General features: G+C 29.7%; 1 protein-coding gene across 1 annotated transcript; it reads right to left on the bottom strand.

The window, feature by feature from the left end:
• Window positions 1-4,560: 4,560 nt before the first annotated feature.
• On the bottom strand, window positions 4,561-5,613 carry LOC102591405 (PRA1 family protein B4-like). Its single transcript, XM_006360765.2, has one exon. It carries the CDS (start codon window positions 5,468-5,470, stop codon window positions 4,832-4,834), a length of 639 nt encoding a protein of 212 aa, XP_006360827.1. The 5' UTR covers window positions 5,471-5,613; the 3' UTR covers window positions 4,561-4,831.
• Between the last annotated feature and the right edge of the window lie 5,085 nt (window positions 5,614-10,698).

The raw sequence follows: 10,698 nt of genomic DNA, 5'->3' as shown, positions 1-10,698 counted from the left end.
TCTGATATTTCTGATAAAGAAATCCCTTCCGTTTCTGAAATGGAATTTGACCCTAACGACAGTTAATGATGACTGAACACCAAATTGATTTTAGTCCAGGTTCACTTGCACGAAAATATATTCAAAATGAATTTCTCCTAGATCCATGATCAAAGAGAAATATATCTATGCCGAAATACTTCACAACTATTAATGATTTACCATGAAAGTTCCTAGGCTCTGATACCAATTTACAGGATCTCTGATGACGGGCAGTAGTCCGCGCGGTCATCTTTGATCTAGCTTGTCAACATCCGAAAATAATTCGAAAAGAAATATATTTAAATTCATATAATTTTAATGACTGTATGGAAGAACCAAATCTTTTACCCAAGCAAAGGGTCTGTCGAAAATCAAATACGTATTGTTAATGAGCCCATGTGTCTAGTAGTTCTAACCGGGTATGAAAATAATTTTAAATAAAATAAAAAAATTTAACCAAACAACTTATAAATATATTATTTATGGATTATATTATAGCCATTTATAATTTGAATACTTGATTGAAAGAGATAAAGATACCAAATTGGGGTATTGTTTGAATTATGTTTTCACTCTAGTTATACTATTTAATTCTTTATGTACCATAATTTCTTTTCAAATTTCGAAAAAATTAAAAAATTGAACCAACCTTGAAAATAATTGAATTTAATTTGGTGCACATTTTTCTATAATCAAAAGATTAAAAATCGATTATGAAAAAACCAAAGCAAAGAACCAAATAACCATATGTACAGTTCAAGATATGACTTTCAACTCTGACCCAGGACCTAATCACAACTGTGGACACAACTCTCAACCTCGACGATCAATCCAGAATCCAACACTCCTAAACCAGGACCTGATCCTAACTCTCGACTCGGGACCAAACATTCGAATTGAGAACCGACCCCGACACTCAATTTAGGAAACAACCCCAAGAACCGACCCAGGACCTGACCCCAACTCCTAACTTAGGACTCGACATTTGAACTGAGACCAGCCTCGACCCTGACACCCCAAATTGGACATGACCTTGATGACCAATCCAGGATCTAACCACAACACTCGATCCAAAACCTGACCCCAACTCCTAAATCGACATTAAAACTAGAACCAACCCTAACCCTAACCCTAACCCCAACATCAACACCCGACCCCGATTACTAATCCGAGAGCAGACTTGCAAACCAAGACTTCAACTATGACACCCGATGCAAAACTAAACTTCCAAACCAAAATCCAACCCCAACCCAACACCCAAGACCCAATCCAAGACCCGACTTCTGAATTAGGAACAAATTCGACTCCCAATTACAGACTTGATTGCAACACCCAAACCCGACACCTAACAATGAACTCAAACTCGATGCTCAACCCAAAACCCAACTCCATCACCCAATTCAAACCCCCGACCTCAACACTCAACTCAAATCCTAATACGAGACCCAACACCAAAATCAAGATGCGATCCTAACCCAACCCAACACCCAGGAGTCAAATCCTAGATTAGATATCTAAAACTAGAATTATGTGGAAAGCTGAGGTTAAAAAAAGTTAAAAAAATATTTTCTTTACTTTTTACTTTTCGGAGGTAAGTCATTTTCCTTAAATTTGAAGAAAATAAGTTGATTTGAAAATTATATTTCAAAATATTTAAACCAATCAAACATGAGAAAACTAAAAACCGTATAAAATCAAGAATACGAACAAGTATTTTGAGGTTACAAAACATTCAAATAATGACTAAAAAAAGTTGTCGGCAGGAACGACTTATGATAGAATCCGCCTTGTTTATCTTGCCGAAATGGGCAGAATAGCTATTCCAATGCCAAAAATGTTCCCGATGTTCAATAGCTTTTTGATGGCTTCCCTTGCATTACTAGGTATGAGTTGTTTGTTGCCGAATTGATAGTATTTTTTGGAATAATTTCCATCTTACTGCTACAATCGTTAAACATAGACTATCACGACAGGAAAAACTTCATTTTGTTCCTGCTAGAGTATCGTCTCCATGGCAGTGTAGGGAATTATACGTCCTTTTTCCAAGTAGACCTTCTGAATATCCTCCAGTAAATAAAATACCATACTCAGCTCTAACACAAATGTGTCATCGTATACTTGGAGCAAAGATGGACTTACATCACTAGCAGACCTAACTTCAAACTCATAAAAATAGGCCATACACATCAATCAGAAAAGATCAATTTGGAACTTCCAAAAAATGGTTTACTGGCACCAGTACTTGTAAACAGCCATCGACATTAAACCAATTGATTGCTACAATTCTCTTCTCTATGACTCAATATTAAAGAAGTTGGAAACAGACCCCAGCAAGGTTTCCAAGCGTACCAAGAATGAGGAAATGATCAAAATGGTCCTTCATGTATATGTGTTGATTTATTTTGGTCCTTAATATATCACTTGATAGAAATAGTCCTTAATGTATGCAAATTGAGTATCATTTTGATCCTAAACCCTAAATTTAACTTTTCTCTCTTAAAAACTAACGTCTCATTCCTAACTCATTTCTCTCTTCTCCTTGGCTGCTCTGCATTCCTGTCTTCTCTCTAAAACTGCATCAGCTTCTTAAAATAGATTTTAAAAAACTCATCTCTTGCCAACTCATATCACTTGATAGAAATAGTCCTTAATGTATGCAAATTGAGTATCATTTTGATCCTAAACCCTAAATTTAACTTTTCTCTCTTAAAAACTAACGTCTCATTCCTAACTCATTTCTCTCTTCTCCTTGGCTGCTCTGCATTCCTGTCTTCTCTCTAAAACTGCATCAGCTTCTTAAAATAGATTTTAAAAAACTCATCTCTTGCCAACTCCTCATCTTCTTTTAGAAAAATTCAATACTCATTATGATTTGAACAGCTTGTTCCATTTTTCATTAATGGTATGAATGACTTTATTTTTAGACGCATTGACTGAATCAAAAAAAATATTTGAACTGGTAATATAATGAATTAAGAAGTAGCATATCCATGCTTTTGGATGACATAGACACACAAAAAATTCTCCATTATTTTATTACTGTTTAGTTTATAATCTCTTTCGATTGATTAAGCTGATTTTTGGATTGGATGAGCTAATTGGTTAATTCAATGAAAATTGAAATCAATAGGTGAGTCTTATTTTGCCCTTCCACTGAATCCAATAAATTTTCAGTTGACCCAAAAGCTAGAAATTACTTGAAAGAAAAAACAGTTTTGTGTACTAGTATTCCTATATTGAGGAAGAACAAGTACTGAGGAACCAGAGAAGGGGTACCTTGGGAGGAGACGTTAGTTTTTAACAGTGAAAAGTTAAATTTAGGGTTTAGGACCAAAATGATACCCATTTTACATACATTAAGGACTATTTCTATCAAGTGATATATATTAAGGACCAAAATAAATCAACCCATATACATGAAGGACCATTTTGATCATTTTCTCTACCAAGAATATACAACAACAAATTTCCTGCATTCAATTATCATATCTTAGATAAAGGGCACAATTGACCACCAATAAAAAATATGCATACTTTAAGAGGAGAGGCATAACATTGTCTTTATAGCATTCTCATCAGCAATTCAGATATAACTTTTTCCATCAACATTGGATAATCAACAACAAACCAACAAATAGAAATAGCCTTTATAGCATTCTCATCAGCAATTCAAAGATTCTCAAAAAGAAATAGCCTGACTGATTCTAATCCACCAAGAAATAGTTGTCTCAACACACATTGTGCTGGTCGAGTAATCAAAACATATGATGAGATATTTCTCAATGTAAATGAAAAATAAACGAGTTCCTTAGGTAGGCACACATCCGCATGTGTGGTTGTGGTTATTAACTAATGTTGATCAGCAATTCGAAAATTCTCAACAAACAGAAACAGCCCACTCATTCTATTCGAGTAAAGTAAAACCCAATACACCAAAAAAATGGTAGTCTCAACTCTCAACACACACATTGCAAAGCAACAATCAAAACATATGATGAATGTAAATAAAAAGCACATCATTCTTTAGGTAGGCACACTTCCCCTGTGTGCTAAGGAGAATGTATGGACTCCTAAACAATGAATACATCATGCAACACTCATGAGTGAGAACAACAAAATTAACTGTGATGACGAAACGACCTTTAACAAAAGCACATCATAACTTTCATCAATAACAAGCCAAATATGAAGGCAACCAATACAAGTTTAGCAATAACCAAACGACTGTAAAGGTTGAATTAACCTATGATACATATGTTACATGGAACTGGATATGAAAAAATATCAAACACAAATGAGGTCAATCACAAATCAATGAATTTTAAGTGTATCTTGAAGAACTTACATAAAATATCCATATTCCTGTCTCATCTATGCTAGATGGTTAAGAATGTGACTATTTTCATACCGAAATCATCCAGATCTGATCAATACCAACCAAATCCAATTCTTTAAAATAACAGGTGTTATCAATAACAGAGGTCAATCAGAAATCAACGAATCAATCTCAAGAGTCTCAACCATTGAGATCATACTCTATAAAAAATTGTTCTTTCAATCGGACTTTGATCAACTCAGATCTCAGGTGCAAATTACTCATTTTCAAGAATCAATTACAGTAACTAAACTTCCAAGTTGGTAGGATCCAAATTACAATTTTCAAGTTCTGAATCTTAAAGAAACGGAAAAAGTCTTATACATACATCATTATTCTGGTCTCATTTCCATCAATTCTTTATGAGTTAATCTACTAAAGACAGTAAATCATTCACAAAATTATATGAATCGAGCTTGCATACCCCATATACGCTCAAACCCTAGCAGCAACCGCAGGGGCAACAGCATTGGCGGCACCGCTGCTCAAGAAAGAGAGAAACCCAGTAGCAGGAGACTCTTGATCATCAAGGAAAAGATCCTCAGGGGCCCTAAAAGCAGCATGTATACACACAATCCCAAGACCAACCATCAAAGCAGAAACAAGCACAGCTCCAACAGAGGTAAGAAAAATTACAACCACAGTAGAGACAATAAGCAAACCCAGCGTCTCCCTTTCAGAAAACTGTCGACCAAATAGAACCAAAGGCGGATCGGAAGGACGGAAAAGGTAAAGAAAGAGCCAAGCGGCGAGAAGGCCAGAAAGAGTAAGAAGGGAAAATGGGTTTGTGAGGAGGGAAAAGGCGAGAACAACAGCAAGGAGAGAAAGGTAATTGATACGGAAATAGGTGTAGTTTTTGCGGATACGGAGAGTGGCGTCGGAGATAGATTCCGGTTTAGAGAAAGCGGACCGGTCAAGGAGCTCGGACCATGGCCGGCGATTGGCAAAACCAGTTTGGACGGTGGTGGAGATGTGGTTGATGAATGATCGGAATGCCGGAGTTGGACCGATCTGTTGGGTGGTGTCGGCGGCGGTGGGTTGTGAAGTGATTGGGAGGATTGCTGGTGAAGCCATTTTTGGTTGTGAGAGAAATATCAGAAGAGAAGAGTAAACAAGGGTTGATTTTTATAGAAAGGTTGGGATTTTTCTTAATTGTTACGGCTCTGACTGAGAGAGAAATAGTATTTCTTTATGGGTTTTGCATACGATTTTCCTTTCTTTATTCCTCGAAATTTGAATACGAAATCACACGGTTTTTAACTTCATTAGTAAGCTAAAGTAGATCTTGATTTATCTATAAACTAGTGAATCAGCTCGCGCTTCTAATTCCAACTCGGACAATAGAAAATTATACAATAGAAAAGAGCTTTATCTCAATCATAATCGCTAAAATTATTCCTCGTCTAGAAATATTCAAATTTTGATGCCCAATATTCCAAAGATAGTTCGAATAGTATAAGAGCAATAATCAATTTTAGCTCGAATCGCTTCGCGCGCGCGATTGTTAAAAAATTCTTATTTATTAAAATAACATAATTATAACTTTTAAAATCAAAACGAGTTGTTAATTTATTTTTGAAATATGATCTAAACACAAATATTCAATTTTAATTCATAAGCATTTTGCAAAACTTCTAAATTTTTAAAAGTGAAACTAAAATGAATAAAGAATTGCAAAAAACGAAGTAAAATGTCCAAAAAAAATGTGTAACATTTATTACGTTGATGGAATGCTCCTAAAATAATTAAATATAAAATTATGTGTCGTTCTTCATTCATGTTTCATAAACGACAACACTCGTATTTTTTAAAATAGATTTATTTTGAAAAGATATATAAAAAATATATATTCTTATCATAAATATTGAAAACAATCGGTGTATATCATTATCATCGAGTGTTGTAATGATTTTCTCGCGCACATTTTCACTTAGAAAATGATTCTTATATTATTTATATGTTCATGTAAGTATGTTACTACTATTATGCATACTGACTTATATGATAAATGTCATTAAGAGCCTGTTTGATTGATGTTGAGAGGTCAAAAGTACTTTCTTCTTTTTTGAAATTTTTTTTTAAAAAAAAATCAATGGTTTTTAAGAAAATAATATTATTTTCTGTATGTAATGATTTAATTTGTGAAATGGTTTTTAAATTTATTTTTCTTGATATTTTAATTATATTTAAATTATAATGTTAATATTTAATATATTTATATATTTATGGGAAAATGGTCTGAAAAATACTCTAACTTTGGCTGAAATTGCTGTTACGATACCAAACTTTGAAAATGACCTTTTACCCCCCTGTACTATTTAATAGTACATTTTAAAGGTATATATGTGTCTACGTGGACATTATAAATATTGCATCATTTTAAATAGTAATGTGTCCATGTGGGCACATATATACCTTTAAAATACATTATTAAATAGTGCAGGGGTGTAAAAAGTCATCCATAAAGTTTGGTATCGTAACAGCAATTTCGGCCAAAGTTGGGGTATTTTTCAAACCATTTTCCCTATATTTATCTATATATAATATTGATTAAAAATGTGAATGTGTACATTTTAATTTAATAAAAATAAAATTTAATTAATACTTTTGTAATAGATATTTAAAATATTTTCTCTCCATAAAATAATCTTAATATTAAAAGTACACTGATACTTACCCTTTTTCAGAATTTGACTTTTAAAAACACTTTTTAAAATACATTAACCAAACACAACTTGCTTTTCAAAAGCACTTTTTAGATGAATTATTCAAATACAAATTATTTTTTTGTCGGAAGCATTTTTCTGAAAAACTATTTTAAAAAGCAAAAATTCTAAAATTAAGCCGCTTTTAGCAGAAATGCCAAATAGGCTCTGAAAGTAAAACTTTTCATATTTTAATGTATTAAATTCAATGTAAATTGTTTTTTAAATATCAGTAATTATTATTTTGTTAATTATTTTTCAATACCAATAAATATTGCATTGATTTCTATATTTTTCTAAAAAAAACGTGATAAAGTAAAAAAAAATAATTACGAGAAGACATTTTTTATGCAATACTTATATTTTAATGGAAAAACTACAGAATATGGCAAACATACCTATATATTCAAGAAAAATAGCTATATTTTTTTTCCCCATAATATATGGATATAACTATACAATAAATAGCAAAGTTAATTATATACAAATAAATAAATTTTTATATACATTAATATAAATAAATACAAAATAGGAAAGTTATTATTGAATGCCTAATTAATTATTGCAGCACGTTTTACGTGATCTTTTCCCAATGTTTACCATCATCAACTTTTTCTCTTTCATGCCTAATTAATTTGGCTTAAAGTATTTTAATTAATGAATAAGTGAATTTCTTTCTGGGCAATTAAGAATCGTTGATAGGCTTCATTTTTGTATGCATATTCTTTGTATCTTATTTAACTATATTTATGTATATTAGTATGTAACTATATTTTTGTATGCATATTCGTTGTATCTTATTTAACTATATTTATGTATATTAATATTTAACTATATTTTTGTATGCATATTCGTTGTATCTTATTTAACTATATTTATGTATATTAATATTTAACTATATTTTTGTATGCATATTCGTTGTATCTTATTTAACTATATTTATGTATATTAATATTTAACTATATTTTTGTATGCATATTCGTTGTATCTTATTTAACTATATTTATGTATATTAATATTTAACTATATTTTTGTATGCATATTCGTTGTATCTTATTTAACTATATTTATGTATATTAATATTTAACTATATTTTTGTATGCATATTCGTTGTATCTTATTTAACTATATTTATGTATATTAGTATTGCTAAATAGTAATTGCTCACACGGTTTCGTCTTCTTTAGCCATTTTTATCAAGGAATATCAGTAACATAACTTTGTTCGGGATGAATTTATAATAGGATTTATTGTGGCTCCTAAAATACACACATTGGTTATAACATGTTCATGTTTAAAGTTAAATCCAATAAAAAATAGTTGTATGCAAATAAAATCACTTTTATTCAATAATTGTATATTTACTCAAAAGGTATATCCTAAATATATGGGTATGTATTCCTGTGTATTTTTAGTTAAATGTATTTTAGTTTTTACCTTCATTGAATTTTTAATTAACGTTTTTTCTAAGTTTTATTCAATCATTATTATGACATATCAATACCACATCTTTTGAGACAATAAGAGAATGGAGTATTTAAACTGATAAGAATATGATCGGGTATATATGTCTTTAAATAAGTAATTATTAGTTCTAATGTTAATAATGGAATGTTGCTCATTGTATGGACGTAAATAAGGACAGTGGGTTATATTTAGAGTCAATTCCTTATTTAGTTTATTGTACTTAAAGATGTATTAGTGTATAAATAGAAAAATAAAAATAGTATACAAAAATACAGCGAAAAAAAGAATATAAAATGTAGTCATTTATTGTAAATAACATACTTATAGCTATTGAACTTCAATAACCCTATAAATATAGTCATTTTTGTAAGTTGTTCTATTTTAATTCTAATATAAAGAAAAATTCTAAAATCTGAGATCCCTTTTTAATGATGTAGGAAATTCAAAAAGTCTTTTAAAGGAGAAGATTAATGAATGAAAGTTAATAGCATTGATTAAATGAATTAAATGTCTTCTTTAATTGGAAGATCATTCTTCCCTTTTTCTCCTCATTATAGAATTTCTTAAACAATACCATTTCTTACTATTTGAGTAATTTATTATTATTCTATATCAATTTAAAAATTATGAAATAAATTAAGATTATATATGAAAACAATATATAAAGAAAAAATTCAAAAATCTGAGATTTTTTTTAATGATACAAGAAATTCAATAGGTTTTAAAAAAGAAGATTAATGAAAGAAAATTAATTGCATTGATTAAAGGAATTAAATGTCCTCTTTAATTGGAAGATCATTCTTTCCTTTTTCTCCCCATTTAAAGAATTTCTTAAGTTATACTATTTCTTACCATTTGATTAATGTTTTATTATTTTATATCAATTTCGAAAATTATGAAATAAATTAAGATTATATATAGAACAATTAAAATGAACTAAAATAAAATAAAATAATAATACATATAATTCATATAATAAGCAAATGACAAGTCTCTTTATTCAATTTTTTTCTTAATTAGAAGACCATTATTTCCTTTTTCTCCTCACAACATTTAAAATGAACTGAAAAATATATAAAAATAATAATACAACCATTGTAAAATTCAAAGCTTGGGCATTATATTATTTTGCATTACTAATAATTTTCATATCTTTTTTTATTCTATTTCGGGAAATTTGCATTATTAATAATTTGCATTACTAATATTTATTTTTTCACATAAATAATCTTTAAATACACTACAAATAATATAATTGGCAAATGACAACTTTCTTAACCCAAATTTCCTCTTAATAGAAGCTCATTCTTTCCCTTTTCTCCTCATTTTGAGATTTTTTTAAAGTAATATTTCTTACCTTTTGATTAATTTTTCATTATTCCATATCAATTTCGGGAAATTCTGAAACAAATTAAATATATATATATATATATATGGAACAATTAAAATGAACTAAAAATAGAAAGCTTGAATAAAAAATAAAATAATACATCCAAATTGAAAAAGCCAAAGTTTAGGCATTATATTATCTTACTTTATAATTTTTTTCATATTTTTATTTATTTTTAATTCTATTTTCCTTAAGGCCACGTTAATAGAAGATATATATATATATATATCTACTTTTACTACTTATATATAAGTGTGAATGTAAGGGTATTTTTGATATTTACTAGCTTTTGCTCCTTAAAACTTTTATATGTCAATGCTTTATAATTGTACCTTTTTTTCTTTAGACCAAAAAACCAGCCAACATCTCTATAATGACACATATATCCATCATAAAGTTGTACTCTTTAATCAGTTTAAGTGGGCCCCACCACCTTTCTCATGACGGCTGACCAATCCATTCCATTCCATTCTCTTTAATTACTCAATTTATAATATTGTATTTTATAAAGTATATATATATATACTAGATATGCACAGGCCCAATAATATAAATGGTATGTTTTGGGCTAATAATTGTAGTTTTTGACGCGATTGTTTGCGTGGATAAATGAATAAGTTTTTTTTTATCACAAATCTATACTTTCTTTGACGCTATTTAAGGCATAATAAGACTACCCATATACAACATTTTTGAAATATTTTATGTTGTCAATTATCATGATTTATAGTATTTTTACG

This window comes from Solanum tuberosum, unplaced genomic scaffold (assembly GCF_000226075.1).
Source record: "Solanum tuberosum cultivar DM 1-3 516 R44 unplaced genomic scaffold, SolTub_3.0 scf00332, whole genome shotgun sequence".
In the NCBI taxonomy this organism is placed as follows: domain Eukaryota; kingdom Viridiplantae; phylum Streptophyta; class Magnoliopsida; order Solanales; family Solanaceae; genus Solanum; species Solanum tuberosum.
This window is presented reverse-complemented; position numbering and strand designations above follow the sequence as displayed.

What these genes read in the sequence shown, in the direction of transcription:
- LOC102591405 (XM_006360765.2), bottom strand. Translation starts at nt 5,470, where the DNA reads ATGGCTTCACCAGCAATCCTCCCAATCACTTCACAACCCACCGCCGCC.